This window comes from Paramormyrops kingsleyae, chromosome 14 (assembly GCF_048594095.1).
Source record: "Paramormyrops kingsleyae isolate MSU_618 chromosome 14, PKINGS_0.4, whole genome shotgun sequence".
NCBI classification, from domain to species: Eukaryota; Metazoa; Chordata; class Actinopteri; order Osteoglossiformes; family Mormyridae; genus Paramormyrops; species Paramormyrops kingsleyae.
Window position 1 is genome coordinate 8,168,583 of NC_132810.1, and position 20,898 is coordinate 8,189,480.

At 42.7% G+C, this 20,898-nt stretch overlaps 1 protein-coding gene across 15 annotated transcripts in view; it reads left to right on the forward strand.

Annotated features, from left to right (window-relative positions):
* Positions 1–20,898, forward strand: part of ryr3 (ryanodine receptor 3) — a 97,263-nt gene that overhangs the window by 62,747 nt on the left and 13,618 nt on the right. For 4 of the 15 annotated variants that reach the window (XM_072699224.1, XM_072699231.1, XM_072699227.1 and 1 more), the window contains 34 exons: positions 93–279; positions 368–476; positions 701–821; positions 1,581–1,750; positions 2,186–2,406; positions 2,495–2,585; positions 3,606–3,746; positions 4,355–4,518; positions 5,376–5,454; positions 5,726–5,815; positions 5,929–6,075; positions 6,441–6,506; positions 7,303–7,378; positions 7,845–7,968; positions 8,205–8,320; positions 9,128–9,195; positions 9,450–9,571; positions 9,987–10,036; positions 10,145–10,205; positions 10,549–10,787; positions 10,997–11,078; positions 11,297–11,427; positions 11,512–11,835; positions 12,156–12,396; positions 12,538–12,625; positions 12,711–12,803; positions 13,342–13,356; positions 14,334–14,504; positions 14,622–14,681; positions 15,018–15,152; positions 15,293–15,405; positions 18,403–18,502; positions 20,488–20,597; positions 20,823–20,874. In XM_072699224.1, coding sequence (XP_072555325.1) covers positions 93–279; positions 368–476; positions 701–821; positions 1,581–1,750; positions 2,186–2,406; positions 2,495–2,585; positions 3,606–3,746; positions 4,355–4,518; positions 5,376–5,454; positions 5,726–5,815; positions 5,929–6,075; positions 6,441–6,506; positions 7,303–7,378; positions 7,845–7,968; positions 8,205–8,320; positions 9,128–9,195; positions 9,450–9,571; positions 9,987–10,036; positions 10,145–10,205; positions 10,549–10,787; positions 10,997–11,078; positions 11,297–11,427; positions 11,512–11,835; positions 12,156–12,396; positions 12,538–12,625; positions 12,711–12,803; positions 13,342–13,356; positions 14,334–14,504; positions 14,622–14,681; positions 15,018–15,152; positions 15,293–15,405; positions 18,403–18,502; positions 20,488–20,597; positions 20,823–20,874 — 4,157 coding nt within the window. Of the gene's footprint in view, positions 1–92; positions 280–367; positions 477–700; positions 822–1,580; positions 1,751–2,185; positions 2,407–2,494; positions 2,586–3,605; positions 3,747–4,354; positions 4,519–5,375; positions 5,455–5,725; positions 5,816–5,928; positions 6,076–6,440; positions 6,507–7,302; positions 7,379–7,844; positions 7,969–8,204; positions 8,321–9,127; positions 9,196–9,449; positions 9,572–9,986; positions 10,037–10,144; positions 10,206–10,548; positions 10,788–10,996; positions 11,079–11,296; positions 11,428–11,511; positions 11,836–12,155; positions 12,397–12,537; positions 12,626–12,710; positions 12,804–13,341; positions 13,357–14,333; positions 14,505–14,621; positions 14,682–15,017; positions 15,153–15,292; positions 15,406–18,402; positions 18,503–19,109; positions 19,207–20,487; positions 20,598–20,822; positions 20,875–20,898 lie in introns of all 15 variants that reach the window. The other 11 variants (XM_072699225.1, XM_072699234.1, XM_072699238.1 and 8 more) reach the window with 7 other exon arrangements.

Sequence of the window (20,898 nt, forward strand, 5' to 3'; positions counted from 1 at the left end):
ATAATGGGACCCTGTGTGTGTGTGTGTGTGTGTGTGTGTGTGTGTGTGTGTATGTATTATATTTACAAAAGCATATGTGTTCACTGTCCCAGGTGAAAGCGTGGAGGAGAACTCCACTGTTGTGGTGAAGTTGCTGATCCGGCGGCCAGAATGTTTTGGTCCAGCCCTTCGGGGTGAGGGGGGCAATGGCCTCCTGGCTGCCATGAAGGAAGCCATCAAGATCTCCGAGACCCCGGCCCTGGACCTGCCCAGTGCCGCCCAGGGGGTCAGCTCAGACGTGTAAGTAGCCATTCCCAGTGACCGCACTGACCACCACAATGCATTACAGCCTGGCACAAATTCTCCATTCCTTTTCTGATCCATCCAGCTCTGCTGAAGATGAAGAGGAGGAAGAAGTGGTGCACATGGGCAATGCCATCATGTCCTTCTACTCCGCTCTTATTGACCTGCTGGGGCGCTGTGCCCCGGAGATGCATGTGAGTCATATGGAGGACATCTGGAGATGAAGCAGGGGACTGACGGCTGATCTCAGCTTCTGTGACAGTGACAAAGCCGAAGCATTATTCGGATGTGATTATAGTTGATTTCCAGCATTGCCGTTAGTCCTGTATTCGGGGTCGGGGAGTGATTCTTCTCAGTTAATGATGCCTCAGAGGGAACCATGACTCGCCGCCCCTGACTGTGCTCTCTTTCCGAGCAGCTGATCAACAAGGGTAAAGGGGAGGCCCTGCGGATCCGTGCCATCCTGCGATCTCTGGTTCCCACAGAGGACTTGGTGGGGATCATCAGTATACCCCTTAAAATGCCTGTAGTGAACAAAGGTACAAGACTAATCTTCTTTAGCCACTCTCCCCAGTCACCCAGGCTGCTTCAGTCACAGCAGGCTACCTGCGATACCAAGTGTCACACTCGAACCAGAGTAATTCCTCTCTGTGACCGTAGTAATTGTGTCATAGTGCTGTTAATACCAAGTCTTTGGTATTCATCTGATAAAAGCTTTGAAGAAAGTTGGCAAAAAAAAATCGTTGCAGTTGTCACCCACTGTTATGACTAAATGGGATCCTTGTCTCCATCACTCTAATACCACTGAAGGTGTTCCTCTTCTATTTTTTCAATGCAGCTGCAGCCATGCCCAGTGCCGCAGGGCTCAGCACTATTACTAAAAGCCCTCTGACAAAGCCAGCGAAAATAATCACAATAAAATTTCCCTTCCTTTATTATGCTGCAGCCTTAATATTATTTTCCATAAATCATTGCCTGGAATTAACATCCAATATCATAATGTTCTAGACTAGTGGAACCCTGCCACCTCTCCTTTACTTTGTATCTGTTCCCTGTGATACTCATTCATTCTATGGTTTCAAGTAGGGCAACTAAATTTCGCTTAATGATAATTGTTGTGTGAGGGCAGTTTGTTGCATTAGGATCAGGCTCAGAGTTTATGTTAGTAGTCATAGATAATAAATATTGTTTGTTCCGGTTCTTCTGAGGTACTTCACCTACATTGCTTCGGTAACTGTCCAGATGCCAAAGTGTGACAGCACCAGGAGCTCCATGCATTGTCTTGCATCTTCTTTCAGATGGAACTGTAACGGAGCCTGACATGTCAGCCAGCTTTTGTCCGGACCACAAGGCACCCATGGTGCTGTTTTTGGACCGTGTGTATGGTATAGAGGACCAAAGCTTCCTGCTACAGCTGCTGGAGGTGGGCTTCCTGCCTGACCTGCGTGCCTCTGCGTCCTTGGACACGGTAAGCGAGCAGCATAAACACTGGCTTGCGTGTTTGACACGTTTTGAGGGTGCTTGCAGTCTTCCTCTCAGTGCACCAGGGAAAGCTTGCTTTAGATTTCATGCAGAAATTAAATAAAATCATAAATGGTAATCATAACTGCTAAGCTGAAGACTTACAATAAAGTTCACATAAAGTTTGATTAAAAGATTTAACAAATCTTACATGGGATGTAATAGTATATAGTATATAGTATACTATACTCCTTATAATACTGTATTATTACTCATGATGTCATGGACATCAGTAGTTTGTTTTCCACAAAGTTGGATGCTGATAGATTGGTGTCATGAATGAAATGTCAACAAAAGCCCCAACAACTGGTGCAGAGATTCACAGGCATGTGGCCTGGCCTGGCCTGGCTCCATTATTTTTGTTCTGGGCTTCTACCTGCAGGAGACACTGAGCACCACAGAGACGGCGCTGGCCATGAACAGATACATATGCTCTGCGATGCTGCCTCTGCTGACCCGCTGCGCCTCGCACTTTGCGGGCACGGAGCACTACGCGACACTTATCGACTCTACCCTGCACACCATCTACCGGCTCTCCAAGGGCCGCTCTCTCACCAAGGCCCAGCGCGACGCAATTGAGGAGTGCCTGCTCGCCATCTGCAAGTATGACCACTTGAGGTTTCAAAATCATGAAGATCTTTGCTTGCGTGGTGTTTCGCCCCCTGATGGTCACATGACTGCCTTTCCATAGGCATCTCCGGCCCTCGATGCTACAACAGCTTCTGCGCCGCCTCGTCTTTGACGTGCCCTTGCTGTCGGAGTACTGCAAAATGCCCCTAAAAGTGAGCTTCCCCCATCTTTGCTGCCTCCTGCGTCTCTTGTATCAGTTGCCTAACCTTGACAGTACACACGATTCCTGTTTGTCATGCCGGGCCAGTTTGTTTCCTATGAAGGCTCCCCGTTAAGGGTAGGAGTACCAGAGATGGTGTTGCCAAGCTAAACAGATGTCAGCAGCCCTGACTTTAAAACAGGCAGCCCCAGGGAGCTGCGGGCAAGAATGAAATCATTAATGCTGAATGTTGAACATAATGCTGTGCTTAGTATTTTTGTGAGGGGAAACATGTCAATGTATTCATCCTGCCGCCAGAATGCAAGCTCAGGTTGTGGGGTCATATTGTCACCCCAACGGGTGTGATTTTGTAGGATTTAATTTTTAAAATGGTGTTGCTAGTATTTTGCTGGTAAGTTAGATTTATTTGCGGAAGTATTTTAGTACTGAACACCTCAAGTTGAGTACTGTACTCAAGAACTGCTTCTTTAACAGCCAGATCACCTTCTGCCTGGGAACCGAACTTGGAATCAGTAGATGATAGGAGACCTACTTGCTGTGAGGTTCTGCTTTTGGCTCTCATTCCTGATGTTAGTTGTTTAGTGTTCATGGCTGTTTGGTGACTTAGTGGTAGATAAAGTGCCTGGACCTGCAGTGTCTATGACGGCTCCCCTTTCCCAATTGTCTCAACCAAGATGGCTATAACAGGCTATAACAGGCGCTCTTATACTCCCTAAGTACCGCCAAGTGTCATTGTCAGTAGAACTGATGTATGGGTGTCTCTGTGCTGGCCCGGAATGAAATACACAAACACACACATCCAGAACCCTGTCACCATCTAATGAGGAAAACAGAGTACGTCTCACTTAAGGCACACAGCATGCACTCTGCTGGCTGTATGACAGCTGTCAGGCCTGGTTCAGGCCTATCTGCAATCATTAAAAATGATAGGTGTTGGGCTCTGATCCAGTCTCACTGTGTTGACTACTGTGACGGGGCAACTAACTGTCCAATCCTGTCTTGTGTCCTTTAGCTCCTGACCAATCACTACGAGCAGAGCTGGAAGTACTACTGCTTGCCTGCAGGAGGCGGTGGGTATGGTATGGCATCTGAGGAGGAGCTTCTTCTTACCAAGAAGCTGTTCTGGGGAATCTTCGACTCACTCTCGCAGAAGGTATAGCGTTGCTTTACCATCTGGGAAATGTGTGGCAGTCAGAGTGTGGCAGTCTGTCATGGCCTGTTCTTGATTTTTTAAATATAATCAACAATTTGGCTCTAAGTAACCAAAAATATTGGTTACTTATTCCCATGAATGCTATTAACCATGGTACAAATTTCCTTTAATAATTCAAAGCTTGTTTTCTTTACTCTTCTTTCTCCTTTAATACATATTAAGAATCCAGGCATTGTGCAAACAATGCAGTGGTCAGATATTCATATTTGTAGTTCATAACGTCTAACACCATAAAGGTTTCAGTTTAAATATCATGGTTCCAGCTTAACACTTACTATGGTACACTGAATCTTTTAAGGACATTACAAGCACACATAAAAGTAAAGCTGCTGAAAATCTAGGCTGAAAACGTAAATATTTCAGCTGGCGTATGGGATTTCAGCCTTTTTCCCTCATTGCTTTTTGCTTTTTAAAACGGCAGTCCATTAAGCAGCTGGCCTCCGCTCAATCTGCTTCACAGCAGGCTGCATGGATCAAGCAATTCTCCTTTAGACTCAGCTGATTGGTCTTTTCTGCTAATTTAACTCTCCCATAAACTGCTGTGACAGAAATACGACCCGGAGCTCTTCAAAATGGCTATGCCCTGCCTGAGCGCCATCTCCGGAGCACTGCCGCCTGACTATGTGGACTCATCTATGAGCACCACCTTGGAGAAGCAGGCTTCAGTGGATGCCCAGGGCAACTTCGACCCCAAACCTATCAACACTGCTAAGTAAGTCCCGTGGAACTGCGGTGGGTAGGTTCGGTCTCAGCATTGGTATGGACCAAATCGGCTCAAACGCCACCCCTCCCTTAAACACACACGGTACTCCCACAATACCGTCTCTCCCATCCGTACCCAAGTCTACGCCTTTGACAGCACCCTGAAAGCACAGAGCACAGAGCTTCCGGTCATCTCAGCCACCATTGTGCCCTCCCGTCTGTCATATTCAGTACTACGCAGAAGTCTTAGCCAGTCAAAATGTTTAAAGCTATTTATCTGGATAGTAAGTGTATATTTACTCAAAAAAAACACAATTTAACATTAGAACATATAATTGACATAACACAATAAAAAGTAATAAGAAGTTACTGATATCTTGTTGGATGGCTATTAGAACACCACTTCAGTCCTCAAACCTCTCCTCAGGAGCACCTCAGCCATTCCATGTATTTGTTAACTTTCACCACCAGCTCAATTCACAAACTTTAATAGTCAAGTTGGTCAGTGGGGTATTGATTAGCCAAACATGCTATGCGAGTGGTAGAGTCAAAAAATACTTCGGTGTATTGGATGTTTGCTGCAAGTTCTGGGGTGATTTTAGGAGAGGATGTGAAATGGTTAAGCTAACACACGACAGACATAATATCATAGTTTCACACCGACATCATTTAAACATCATTTTCTTTGACTGCCTGAGACTTTTTAATAATAAATTAAACACAGTAACTGATACCAATATTAAGCCGCCAAGTCTTTACCAGTAGCTCTTTAGAGTACCAGTATGAGTTTGTAAAGGTTTATATGTCTATACTACAAATTAGTATTTGGCTGGAAAAAAGTGTATTTATTTTTAAATGTATTTTCAGCATTTCGCTTCCAGAGAAGCTGGAATATGTTGCCAACAAATATGCAGAGCATTGTCATGACAAATGGGCTGCAGAAAAGGTAGGTGGGCAGCAGAGGTCAGTCCCACTTCAATTGTGCCTGCATCAGTTTGATCATATATAATCTGACTTTATATTGAATATATAACACCCTTCCATTTGGTATTTGAAGGAAAACGTTTAATGGACTAGTTGAAATTTCATAACTGTTGTCACTTGGATGTTTGTGCTACACCTTTGAATGAAAACAGAATTGAGAGCAAGGCTTAAAATATAAATGGTGTCCATTAAGAGTTGTGGGTGGCTTTAATTTGTTATCTGTAAATATTCAGTTGACCTTAGGTTGGAAGTTTGGGGAGATGGTAGACGAGAAGGCCAAGACCCACCCTCTGCTGAAGACTTACAAGTCCCTGGCAGAGAAGGTATGACCAAGAGTTTCAACGGTGTGGAGATCCGCTACGTAACATGCCGACTGTGTTCAGCCAGGACAGGTGTGTCAAGGGAAAGAATCTGAGTGTGTGCATCTCTATGCCAGGACAGGGAGGTTTATCGCTGGCCTGTGAAGGAGTCTCTGAAGAGCATGCTAGCTATGGGCTGGAACATGGAGAGGACCAAGGAGGGTGAAGCCATGGTCCAGCAGCGGGAGAGTGAGAAGCTTCGTAGGATTTCCCAGTCCTCTCAGGTAAACGCTGTTTTCTGTTTTACATTGTATGTTGTACATGTATTTCTCTTTGCTGAATATCTCTTTTGCGTTTATCCATCAGGCCGCATGACCATCTCAATTAATTACATAGACACCACTGAAATAGGGCATCTCTAAAAGCTTGAGAAGACTGTGTCGGTGTGTGCATGCTCACCCATGCTTGCGTACTTCCGGCCTTTGAAGTGCTATCTTTGGATTCATTGTCTCTCTTTCATCACTCCTGCCATTTACTGCAATAATGCTGTTGAGCTCGAACAGTCTGCTTTCTTTTACCTATAAAATGTGTTCTTGGTTTATAGTGTCTGTTGATGGTGCATCACTAGTAACCAGTGTCTGAATTTTAGCAGGGAAATGGCTACAGCCCGTGTCCAGTGGATATGAGTAATGTACTTCTGTCAAGAGAGTTACAGGTTAGCATGAAAGTTTGTCTTTATTTCTTAGCACTTAAATGTATTACTCTGTGTCAAATCACATTGCCAAGTTTTAATTAAGAGTAATAATGGTAAAAGCATAATGATTGATCAATTCATCCATCTAACCATCTTCCAAACGCTTATGCTGGACAGGGCTATGGGGGACCTGGAGCATATCCCAGGCACCACAGGGTATAAGGCAGTTACTGGATCACATATCTGCAAAGTCAATGAAAGAACTTGCTGTATTTTGAAAACCTTTGTATAATATAAAGACATAGTCGTTCTGGATATGTTCCCAAGTCACTTAAAACTGCTGTAATCAAACTCCTACTGAAGAAATCTAGTTTAGGTCTGCATGACGTAACTAATTACAAGCCTATCTACATTTTTCCTTTTAGTGTTACCCACATCTATATGTCATCTCCAACATGATTTGATCTCGGTATAGAAGAAACTATCAGACCAGAATTTCTCTAAAGTAAAGATAGACTTGCTTTTCCTTTGTGGTATTATCTCTGCTCTTGTGCTTCTGGAGTAGGTGATGCTTTTAACATTAATATCACCATAATCCATCCATTCATCTTCTAACCACTTATACTGATCGTGATGGGGGGGTGGGGGGGGGGTGGGGTGGCTGGGTGTCCCCATAATGATTGATGGAATTTTAAATTCGGATGATTTTGTGCCTTTCATAGTACATTGTTTTACAAATGTTTTCTTTTTAATAGCAAAAACAACATTGTACAGGTCTGTGCACTTACATCTAAACTACATGGTGTTTTCATTGCAGGGCATGGTTGAGGTGGTAGCAGAAAACTACCACAATATTTGGGCAAAGAAAAAGAAAACTGAACTTGGAAGCAGAGGTACCTTATTCCTTTGCATATACAACTAACTGCTGGAACTTTAGTGTTGTGCGGTTGTCTGGTCCTGTGCCTGCAGTCCTGTGAAGGTCTAGAATGGAGCAAAAGCGACAGAGAGAGTGTTTCCGTCTCCTCTAGTCTGTGAGCCATGGATCTGTTCCAGCACACCATCTGCTCTGATGCGGCTGACAAGGCCTAGTCCAAAGCCTTTTGACACAAATCGCAGACCCCTGGGAAACAGTGGCTCCTCACACAGTTTATTATCAGCACCAGGATGAAAATGCCATTTACTGAAATTGCCTATATAAGAAACTGACAGTTCCAAAACGGAAATGATCGTATGGTATTTTGTGACATTTCATCGTGAAAATCAGTCTCTGTAGGACATTCGCTTTCCTGTCACAATCTCCTTTTGTTCCTTTGTCCTTTTGTCACTTTGTCTGGGATTGACTGTATCTGCTCTGCCCAGGAGGTGGGACACACCCCTTGTTGGTGCCCTATGACACCCTGACGGCCAAAGAGAAGGCCCGGGATCGGGAGAAGTCCCAGGAGCTGTTCCGCTTCCTGCAAATTAACGGATACGCTATCACAAGGTCAGGTGATTCCTGTAGCACCACCTTGAACAGTCTGCAACTTTCACCATCTTATCAGATGTACATTCAGAGCTTTTCAGTGACTATAGTCTTCAGCCATTTGAATAACTGTCTGCTTGGTAAATGGGTGAATGCCCAGTGAACAGCCGACGAGCGTGTAAAGCTGAAACGCATCTCAGTACCTGAATGATCATTTCAGCACGTCTTTAATCATCTTGTTTCCCTCTGTGCCATAGAGGCCTGAAGGACATGGAGCAGGACTCTTCTTCCATGGAGAGGCGCTTCGCCTACAAATTTCTGAAAAAACTGCTGAAATACGTGGACTCTGCACAGGAGTTCATCGCTCACTTAGGTGTGTGACTGAGTGCAGTTACAGTGGCCATTTACAAGAAAGACAAAGAACTTATTATTATGATTTAGAGCACATTAGGACTTATTATTACAACCAGTGTTGGGAAGGATACTTTTGAAATGTTTCAGGTTACAGATACAGACACTAGTTATGCTATCAAAAATGTAATAAGTAATGTACAGTAACTATTTTGATGACTTCATCAAAGTAATGAAACTTATTACATTTGATTACTTTTTGATTCGATTTCTAACAAATGTGTAACAGATATTTTAAATTGGGCAGTAAAGCTGAAATATCCTAACGGCTTTGCTGACCTGCGTTGTTTGGAAATATCCCAAAATAAGGCATTTCTGCATGCTGCAAAGCAACAAAATGAATGTTATACAATGCATAAGCTTTTTACTAATAAGAAAATATTAAGATGTAACCCATTTGTAATTACCAGCATTTTGATTGGTAACTGTAATTTAATTGCATATTTTTTCTCAGTAAATGTAACGGATTACAATTACATTTACTTTATAATTTCATTACATTATGCCGTTACATGTAACTAGTTACTCCCCAACACTGCTGACAACCTGGATTCAGATCTCCAGATAATGCTTGTGAACCTTTTGGAATTTTCTCACATGTGTAGATGGGAAGTTCTGGTACCAGACACCCCCCCCCCCCCCCCCCCATTGTATAGAGGGTGTTATTACCTCTATACAGTCTGGTCGCTTACCAAGGTGGTGTCTGTTACCTTGTGGAATTCATCTCCTCACTGCATGTGATTATTGACTTTTGATCTTCTCGTTTCAGAGGCCATGGCCTCCAGCGGCAAGACTGATAAGTCTCCACATGAGCAGGAAATCAAATTCTTTGCAAAAGTAAGAAAGGCCCACTAGTTTTGCTAATTCAAAAACAATTATCACATACTCATTATTTAAATGTAAAAGTTGTGTTCAGAGTTATTTGCTAGAATGTTATGTTCTCAGCTCCCTGTTTCTCTGCAGTGTTCAGGGTTATTTGCTAGAATGTTATGTTCTCAGCTCCCTGTTTCTCTGCAGTGTTCAGGGTTATCTTCATACTTTACCATTCATGTGTTCTTGTCTCCTCTTGTCTGCCCATTCTTGGATAACAGGTCTTGCTCCCGCTAATAGACCAGTACTTCAAGAACCACAGTCTCTATTTTCTTTCATCTCCTAGCAAGAACCTGAGTAGCAGTGGCTATGCCTCCAACAAAGAGAAGGAGATGGTCACTAGGTAACATCTCACTGCACCAGTGACTGATACAGTGTGTTTATAATCCCACAGGCTTGCCATACTGTATATAATACAATAACTAGGTATTGCTGCAGAGCTGTGGACTAGTGGTGCTATAGGTTGAGGATGCGCATTTTCAACGTTGGACTTTCACTCTGGCCTCAGCACTATGCATGTGTCCCATTATTTTTCTTTTGCTCTCTTCACAGTCCAAAGAAATTCTGCTGGGTCTTCTAAATTGGCAACTCCAAATGACTGTGAGAGTGTGTGTGTGTGTGTGTGTGTGTGTGTGTGTGTGAGTGCTCTGTGACCCATCAAATGGTCACTCTTTGTCACTGTGACCTGAACAAATCTCATTCCCTGTATATCTGTGTATCTGCTCACAGCTCTCTTCTTGGTCTCCACTGTTTTTTAGCCTTTTCTGTAAACTGGCAGCTCTTGTCAGACACAGGATTTCTCTTTTTGGTAAGGGAATTGATGGATGCCTCGGCCTCTCTTTTACACGCACAGTTTTCATCATTGTCCGCTTTAGAGAACTGACATGACTCCCCTCTCGGGTTTGTTTTCCCTAAGGAAGCGACTCAGCCACCATGGTAAGCTGTCTCCACATCCTGGCACATACTCTTGATACCAGGTATGCTTCTGTGTTGTGAACCGAATCCATGATTTAGACTAGTACACCTGATCCTCTTTTATGTCAGAAGTGTCAGACATACCAAGTATGTCTGAAGAAGCATATAGAACCATGTGTGCATGATGTAGATTTCCCTCTGCATTTGCTATAGATCTAGGCTCCAGTCATCTCTTTCTCCTTTTCTGTGTACTGACAGTTATGCATAGTGACTAAAGCTAAGCTCTCTTCCATAAATAAGAGTTTTATATCAGCATAAATGCATGAGTCCTGTGTTAAACACAATATTGTGCAGTGTTACTTGTGTAATGGATTTTGTGGGTGTCTGCACTCTTCACTCCCTCAGGACGGTGATGAAGTCCGGCTCAGACCTAGTGAAGGCGGGGCTGCGGACCTTCTTTGAGAATGCCGCAGAGGACCTGGAGAAGACGCTGGAAAACCTGAAGCTGGGGAAGTTCACACATTCTCGTAGCCAGATGAAGGGTGTCTCCCAGAATATCAACTACACCACAGTGGCCCTTCTGCCAATCCTCACGGCTCTTTTCCAGCACATCACCCAACACCAGTTTGGTGTGGACCTGCTATGTATGTCGACCCCCTTTTTTTTTTTATAAGTCCCAACACTTTATTCAGTTATTGATGCATTGACTTTCTCTCAGGATTTTCATAGGTCTGACCATAAACACAAAGTTTTGTAGATAGAAGAAGTGCCTGAACTTCAATCATTGCCATAGTGTTATATTCCAGTAAGCAGAGATTGTTTTCAAAGATGTGTGCGTCATTGTGTGTTTTAGTGGATGATGTCCAGGTGTCCTGCTACCGTATCCTGACTAGCCTGTACTCGCTGGGAACTGGAAAGAACATCTATGTAGAGAGGTGAACCGAACTTACAGCAAACCTTTTGTAGGAAAAGCAGACTGGTTGCACAGCTATTGTGTTGTAATATATCATAGTTTAGCGTACTGATTTATTAATAGCTACAAGGTAAATCAACCTTTCCGATGATTAGATGGATATAAAGAGATTACAAATACTGAATTTCTGAAAGCATGCAACTGTAACAAAGTGTGAAGCAGCTGTGTCTCATTCCCTAGGCAGCTTCCTGCCCTGGGGGAGTGTCTGGCTACTCTAGCAGGAGCCATGCCTGTAGCCTTTCTGGAGCCCCAGTTAAACATGCACAACCCCTGCTCAGTTTTTAACACGAAGTCTCCTCGTGAGCGTGCCAGTGAGTATCCCTTTGAGCTTGAGTGCAAATTCATTCTGTCCCCTTTTGTTGTTGGGTAAAGCCACTTTCTCTCTATGTGTCCAGTTCTAGCCATGCCAGATACAGTGGAAGAGATGTGTCCGGAGATACCTCGTCTTGATGGCTTAATGTCTGACATCAATGATATGTCAGAGTCTGGTGCACGTTACACAGAGATGCCTCATGTCATAGAGGTGGTGCTGCCCATGATCTGCAGTTACCTTTCCTACTGGTGGGAGAAGGGGCCAGAAAATACCCCTGAGGGCAGCTCTGTCGCTTGCTGCACCACCGTAACTTCTGAGCATCTTAGCATCATCTTGGGCAACATCCTCAAGATTCTCAACAGCAACCTGGGCATTGACGAGGCCTCCTGGATGAAGAGGATTGCTGGTGGGTGGGGAGAGTCAAGACTGTTCATGGGCTTCTGCTTATTTAATTATGGCATTAAACGACCATATTTGGCCATAGACCAGGGCGGTGCAAAGCTACCATCACTAGAGATCTTACCATGATATTTTAGCACATCTTTTGTCATGTATTAAAATTGCAAATAATGGGAAATGATTTACTAAGAGAGTAAAGGAAGAATGATGAACACAAAATGCCACTATTACTCTTAGCAGTGTACAGTGATTCTGTAACCCATGAAAGTTACAGGACTCTAAGTATCTTGTAGCGTATGGTCTTTATCGTATCTTCTGCTCTGTCAGTATACGCCCAACCCATCATCAGCAAGGCACGGGCTGATCTGCTGAAGACCCACTTCCTGCCCACACTGGAGAAGTTGAAGAAGAAGACCGTGAAGGTGGTGGCAGAGGAGGAGCTTCTCAAAGCTGACAGCAAGGCTGATACCCAAGAAGCAGAGCTTTTGATCTTGGATGAGTTTGCCGTGTTGTGCCGTGACCTCTATGCCTTCTACCCCATGTTGATTCGCTACGTAGACAACAACAGGTAATCCAGCACTTATTCTACAGAATATAGGGAATATCTATCCATTCATTTATGAGTGGGGCGAAAATCAGAGACTTCAGAGTCAAAACTGATACAAAACCTCCACTCTTCTGACATGATTTAATATTATCAAACCTTCAGATCAAGATGGCTGAAGGAGCCAGATGCTGATTCTAATGAGCTCTTCAGAATGGTGGCTGAGATCTTCATCCTCTGGTGTAAATCACATGTAAGTTTTTGCCTTGCATAGCAGTACTAAGAACTGAGATACATGAGCCAATGATGACCTCACTCTTTCTCTGTTTTCCCTGAAGAACTTCAAACGTGAAGAGCAGAACTTTGTGGTTCAGAATGAAATCAACAACCTCTCCTTCCTGACTGGAGACAGCAAGACCAAGATGTCCAAGGTAAAGCAGTTTGGAATATTTTCTTTAACAGTTTATAAAATCAGCCCATTTATCAGAGCAACATGCAGGCCCACGGAAATGACCTGTGTTTGTACCTCTGAGCCAGGAACATCTTAATTGCACAGGGGAGTAGTTTGAATCTGCTCTGTAACTTTCCTGCAGTATTTTCCTGGTTAGTTCCACTCTGTGCTTACTGTCAGCACTTTTGCAGGTAATATATTATTGGCTTATGCTGCAGATCCAGAACAATATTCTCATATAGTGGGGGCATGACATTTTCATGTGGTTTAAAGAACTATGAAGACTAATGGAAACCTTTAACAATTGTTATAAGTTATGCTAATACCATTTATTTTTATTTTTGAGACCTTTATAATGAACTTTATGAAGCAGAATGTCAGAACTCTGCTGATTTTCAAGACTGAGATATTAAGTGACATTATATGTGAATTAAAAATGATTTATATATATATATTGAATCATGCAACTTACAAAGAAGTCTAAGTACGTTTAACCTGTGCTTTTTCCCCTCACACAGTCTTATCTGGGAAAGGTACAGTCAGAGTGCATGAGCTGTGTCTTTCAGACAAACATCTTAGCGCCTGCCTCGCGCCTGCCTCGCGCCTGCCTCGCCGCGAGCCTGCCTCGCGCTGCGGTCTGTTCTCAGGGAAGGGCAGTGTGTGGCGTGTGATAAACACATTTCACGAGTCAGTCACTAATGACCTCATTGGTCGCCGTCGATGTAATAACAAGTACAACCTTCCACACCTATGTTGACAGACATCCCTCCAACTTCTTCAGACAAATTCCATGGTAACCATCTGTGACATGTCATCAGGTGACGAGTTACCAGCAGCTGTTTATTACATGCCAAGTCCTGTATTTATAAATGTCGTTCTGCTTCCATTGCCCATTGTTGCTTGTGTTCCCACATTGGTGTGATACACTGTCGGTTTATCTGTTAGGCGTCTGTGTCGCTGCTGTGCCGGCTAGTCCCTTTTGCCTTCTCCTCCCCCCCAGCACAAACCAGCCCTTTGTAAGTGTTATGTGCTGACTGAGGCAAAGGCCAGGCTAGTGCAGCTACCTGGGCTGCATCTCACAAGGAAACGCTTAATTGGCACCAGTTTTATTCTTTGCTTTGGGGCAACTTTTTTGTAAACAAATACACTGGATTTCCTGCTTAGATTGAATAAATACAACAGCTTGTTAAAATGAGAGTGCAGTATAACATTTAAATACTTTTTCGATCTGATTTTTTTGTGTCAGCACAGAAAAAATAAAGAGTTACACTGAATGAAGCTGCAGATTTAAATCTTAGTCTGGGAAATGGTTACTGTTATTTTTAAATTAAATTCAATTTACAGATTCTTTCTAGGGGATCTATGAGCCCTATGTCTTAAAAAAGATTAACATCATTGATAGGCCAGTTTTTTTATAGAATCGACATCAAAAGATCCTGTTATCTTTCTGCATCAGTGTTACGGTGAACCATAAACCTGCAGAAGTACATGCATATGTGTTCCTTGCCAGTCAGGAGGACAGGACCAGGAGAGGAGGCACAAAAAACGACGTGGCGAGTTCTACTCCATCCAGACCTCCCTCATCGTGGCAGCTCTGAAGAAGATGCTGCCCATTGGCCTCAACATGTGCACCCCGGGTGACCAGGAGCTCATCTCCCTGGCCAAGAGCCGTTACACTCTGGTGAGGAAGTGCTGTGCCGTCATTCGGAATCGGCGGAGGGCGGCTCCACAGATGCTGTCCAATTGCCTTGATACAGTTATCCTATGACTTTCTTCCCCAATCTAACCGTTTCAACAGAAAGACACGGATGAGGAGGTCAAAGAGCACGTGCGGCAGAATCTGCACCTGCAGGAGAAGGTGAGATGTGGGAGTCATCAGCCGGCATGCAAAGAACATTGTCATTTCAGTATCAAGTCCTAATGAACTATCAGATCTGTTAAGTAGTGGCTGTAAATTGTGATGATACATATTGATCTTCACTGCTTATCATGTTCCACATCTGGCATCAAGGTTTAAAACCAACAGCAATAAAAAGAATGAATGTTTACACCCATTAACGAGTGATATGTTGGCAAGGAACATAAGACTGAAAATAAGGTTGTGTGTTTTCAAAAAAGGTCTGCAGTGATGGTGACGGCATCGTGGCCTCATAAATGATTGATAGTAATTAAATAGCTGCTGACATGCCTTCAGTCTGAGGACCCAGCAGTAAGGTGGCAGCTGAACCTTTACAAAGATGTGGTGGTGAAGAATGAGGAGCCACCTGACCCCGATCGCATCGTGGACCGCGTGCAGAGGATCTCCGCTGCCGTCTTTCACTTGGAGCAGGTGAGCCATTGCCTTTTTCCATGAGCTCATGCTGACCACCTCCTCTTACCAGTTCAAGGTGTCAATATGTTCTCCTATCAAGAGCAGCCCAGACTGCTCAGGCCAGTATTTGTATTTATTTATCTATTCGTCTGCACCAGGTGGAGCAGCCGCTGAGGTCCAAAAAGTGTGTGTGGCAGAAGCTGCTTTCCAAACAGCGTAAGCGTGCTGTGGTGGCCTGCTTTCGCATGGCTCCTCTCTACAACCTGCCCAGGTACGAGTCACCATTCGTACCAGAAGGTTTATCATGACATTTTCTGCGAGCCTTTATCTGAGCATACTTTTTATTGTTTAATTCTGCATGTGTGACAGTTCCAGTAAACCCAGGTTAATGACAACTACAGAAAGTGTTTTGATGCTTTGTTCAAGTTGAACTCTGGACAGTACTCCCTTACATATCAGTAGAATGCCTCTCTTCTAATCGTTTCATCTAACGGGATTCACAAGCTCTTGATTCCAGTTATACACCCTCAAGTGTCCCAGATAACAGGGGATGTTCCCAGAACTTTTGCTAAGATGCCACTTTTTCTATCTCAATACTAATACCTGGGGTTTGTGTATCAGCCGACACCAAGTACCGATCCGATACCGGCGTTTATAAAACATATATAATATGTAATGACTATTCAAAGCATTATATATATATATGTGTGTGTGTGTGTGTGTGTGTGTATGTGTGTATGTATATATATATATATATCTGTATATATTAGGGCTGTCAAAATTAACGGGTTAACGCGGATTAATCCATCATCATGATTAATCTGATTAAATTTTTTAACGCAATTAACCCATCTGTAGTGCAGAATGACTCAAAATCCCTGAAATGTCTCTGTCAACCCATTTCGGGCAGTTTTGGTGCGTTCCATTTGCCCTCGGAACTCATATTCCGAGTCAGATTCCGAGTTTTGAAGCCGGAAGTGACGACATGCACGCTCCCGTTTCTTGGAGTTCTGAGAAATATCTCAGAGCAGCACAGAGCATCCCGAGTTCAGAATCCAAGATGTCTGTGGCCTTTATCAATAGAAGGAAAAGTTGTAGTTTTATACTGTTTAAGCGCTACTTCTCATTTGTGGCTCATTAAATCGGTCGCACACTCTATACCGTCCAACTTATCTGTGGACGTGTTGCTACGAAGTTTTCTACGTAAAGCACAGCGCGTAATGTGTTATCAACTGATATTGCTAACAATGGCAATTAACCAGGCTAGAATTGGATTTCATGATTAGTCGGATTATTCGTCGGATTTACGGTAGTTTGGGCTAATTGTAAGTGAAAAAAGATAAAGACCATTTAAACTGAGGTACCTTAAATCCGACAAGTTGTCGGGCTATGCAAAAAATCTTGCTTTTTGATATGGGTCCATGGTATTGCACTTCTGTGGCAGATGGATTGCATTTCGATTCGTGTTCAAGATGTTCAGTAAACATGTTAAGTGCATATACAGTATATTCCCTTTTTTCTTGAATCTGTTTGCTCATACAAAATGAAATGCGATTAATATAGATTAAAAATGAATGATATTTAATCGTGATTAATCTAAATTAATCCACAGCAACCCTATGATTAATTGATTAAAAATTTTAATCGTTTGACAGCACTAGTATATATATATGTATGTGTGTGTGTGTGTGTGTGTATATACTGTATGTATATATATATATATATATATATATATATATATATATATATATAGTATGAATTAATTTACCTTACTTGCCACCTCAGTTGTCAGTTCAATCATTTATACTTCTGCGTCGAATAGACGCCGTAAGTACGACGTGGCCGTGGACCCTATGCCATAGCTTACCGTGCACCTCCCCAGAAATTACGCATCACAGCAATGCAATGCAGACCACAACAACTGTGATGGGTCCACTTGGTTACATTCTTTTTTTTATAGGAGCGAAGAAAGCATGCACCCAGGTGTACTTATATTGGTAATTGAACCTGAAGCATTAGTTATATCTAACATTAAATAACTTATTTAGTTATTTAATGTTAGGTACATATAACGCTTCAGTTTTATTTTCTCCTGCTTCTCCAGAATTTGCACTAGAGTTTGTTGTCGCGATCTTTCTCTGAGAATATTAGCGAACTCCGTGTGCAGCTGCACTGTGGTGTCTCTAGATGTTTGATCAGATTACTTCTGTTAAATGACGTGCTGTCTCTTCCTCTTCTTGACACGTTAGCAGAATAGAGCTTACAGTCTGCTGTACTTCTGTCATCATGCCTCATCCTAAAATATGTCCAAAAATGCTACGGCTTCAAGTTTTAATGTAATGTTGCAACTAAGTGGTATCGATTCTTGGTATTGGACAATTTTTATGAGTACGAGTATGAGCATATGAGCGCAGTATTGGCCCGATACCCGATGCCGGTATCGGTATCGTGCATCCCTATTTAAAGGTCTTCTCAAAATTGGCAGAGAATGTTCTTACTGTAATGTTCATGGAATGTTATTTCCACTTTATACATTTGAAGAAAGGTTCTGTCAATAATAGCAAGGTAGCATTATTACCTGAACGTCATTTTAACATAATATTGAAAAGTATTGTTTTATAATAAAACTATTACGCCATCCAGCCTTGAACCCATGACCTTAGGGGTGTAAAGCCACAGTACTACCTGTATTTTTATGTACATTATTATTCTTAATTGTAGTTGTATTAATGAGATAATGTTCTGGGAACATCAGCAAAACTGGACACTTTAATGATTTCCATACCTTAATTGTAATGTTTGGTTAACATTCATGGAATGAAAAATTATTGCAATCCAATTAGAGCTGAACAAAAACTGGCGGGTAGAAGCAGTTTTCATTGCTGATTATTGGCCCAGGTGCTGTTTGCATAGTAAGAGTAGTTGAGGGTACATCAGTACTGTCTCCTTTCATTATGAGGTGAAGTATAGCAGAGTGAGAGTGTAATCTGCAGCTAGCACTTGGTTTTCATTTCGGAACATGTTTAATCACCAAATTTCAGGGTTTTCCTTTTTCCACACAGACTTGTTTGTCATCCTCATTCCTTTATCTTCTTATTGATAGCTAATTCCCTTCAACCTTAAATACTAAAGAGCTTTATACTGTATATTAAATGTCTTTCTGGTATGAATAACCATTTTTTGGTAATAATAACCATGGTTCCCCCCCTTTCGTTTCCCTGTCTTGACACATCCTCTTCTCTGTTCTATGACGATACCTTTTCTTCAGGCACAAAAATAACAATTACTTCCTGAACTCCTATCGACACTTTTGGCTGGAAAAAATGCATGAGAACACAGACTATGACAGTCTGCTCTCCATGCTAACGGTAACGTAATGACTTGGAGACCCGGCGTCTGTGACCTGTACCCCCCCTACCCCTTCCAGCCATGGTTTGTATTATAACTTCCATATACTGATTTCACTGGGATTCTAACTGGTCAGCCTACAAACTGGAGGGTGCTGTTATTTGAGGGTACATCAGTAGTGTATTCTAGTCATTTATTCAGGGTGTTAGAGACGTCATGTTTTTGCCCCTGCCCCGCCCCGCCCCCGCCCCCCCAATTTTAAGTATTACTTAGCACAAGAGGTGGACATTACAGGTCCAGAGAGTACAAATCCAGACCAAGATTTTAGCATAAGCACAAGTTACTTTTTAGCATGAGTGTAATTAAACAATGTATTTAAAATTTTTAACTGTGGGTATTGTTACATATATCATATATACATTTTGTTGCCTCTGTATATATGAAATATGGGGGTTTTGGACTAGTGTCTGAAATGTCCCACTTTTCAGTGTTGGCGACCAGTTAGATGAGCCACTGTTTCACACTAACCATTAACCACCTAGGTCCAGCTCACCCTGGTCCGAACAGTCTTCCCTTCCTACCTTAAGCCCTTAACCCCTCCTAATCTTCCTCTCCCCCCCTTCCCAGGCATCGCTCTATTAACCTCTTCCTCATGGGCTATCAGAGAATTTGGATAGAGACAGAGACGTACTCCTTTGAGGAGAGCCTAGTGCAGGACCTGGCAGTAAGTACCTGCCCTGCGGCGTCGGCCTCTTCTGCATCGTGGGCCGCCCCCCTCCCCCCCGCCGCCGAGCATTTCGCAAGCGCAGTTATCAGCTGGGCCGCGGGAAACGCGCCTGCCTGCCCCCGTGTGCCTGCTGTCTCTGTCATTCGTGTCTGGCTCCAGCTCAGTGTTGCAGCTCCGGCCAGCATGACATTCTCTTCAATGTCAGCGCAGACTGTGAGCTCACTAGTAATACGGCCCGTCTCCCTACGGTGACCACAGGGCATTGGTCCCACAATGCTTTGACTTAACCATGGAAATTTATGGAAGTCTCTTTCGTAAATTTGTTGCAGTCTACATTATTGTCATCGCCACATCATTTTAAGATCATCTTAATTACCTATGCAATTCTTTCTAGAAAATATTAAGTGTTTCTAGGTTGAGAACTTCATCATCAGAACCAGATATACTTGGCTCTGTGGCTATGCTTGATTAGTGACCGAAGCAAATATCACCACAACACACACAGCCAAAAAAGACACATCAACTATAATGAAGATATATATATATATATATATTTTATTAACAGTGAAGACTTTGAAATCACGACATAGGTAGCCTCTCATCGAACTCATCTAACTTCTGTCGTTCTCATTTATGAGCCATGTGCCTTAAACTGGGGAATTAATCGATAGCTGTCATAATTTCATGCTTGACAACTCATGACCTTTTGTGTTATAGTGTCAACTCACTGAATGTTCATCGAGGCTGTGTGTGAATATACTGTATGTGCATGCATGTAAGAGCATCCAGTTCTATCCTCCTCTTTACAGAAACTCCCGATATCATATCAAAGCTCTCATTTGATTGGAATCAGCCTCACAAAGTAGCATATATTTAACTAAACAAGGTAGATCCATTTTTCAAAGGTAAGTTATTCATGTCATATAATGTATAATTATTTAAACGTAATGATGCAGGTCTCTGTGCATGGTGCACCAAAATGAGTAGTTAAAGTGTAGTTACTGGTTGTTCTGCTTTGGCATCTGTGTGTGCAGTTTGTGAGATTTGCATCTGTTTTGTTTAGACTGTAGTGAAGCTTTCCTGAGATTTATAATGTATTTTTCAACATTACCTTTCTTTGAAATATGGATATTAATGGTATTCCATGAACCAGAAAACGGCTGAAGAGGGTTTAATTAATCAGAATTAATTTCACTGAATGCTATTCAAAACACGATACACAGAATTCTGTCTGAGGGGCCATTTAAAAAATGCTGATGGCTCTGGATATGTGTGCAGAAGATCCAGATGAAGGTGGAGGAGGAAGAGGAGGAGGAAACAGAGATGCAGCCAGACCCTCTTCATCAGCTTATCCTTCATTTCAGTCACAATGCACTCACAGAGCGGAGGTGAGGTGCTTGTAAACTCTCCCAAATTCGGCATAGACAGACACAAACTTTCGCTCACACACCTCTACACAACCAGGGCATAGGTTGCAGGCTACATGTGCACACGGACACATGATGCATAAGGCCTCACAGCTCATTCCCACACAAGCTCAGAGATTGTGTCCTATATGATCTGTTGGTAACTTGCCTTTGCTTCTCATGTATAAGTATTTTTCCTCCCTCCAGTTACTTGGAAGAGGACCCTTTATACATCGCATACGCTGACATGATGGCAAAGGTAACAAGAAAAGATAATGCAGTG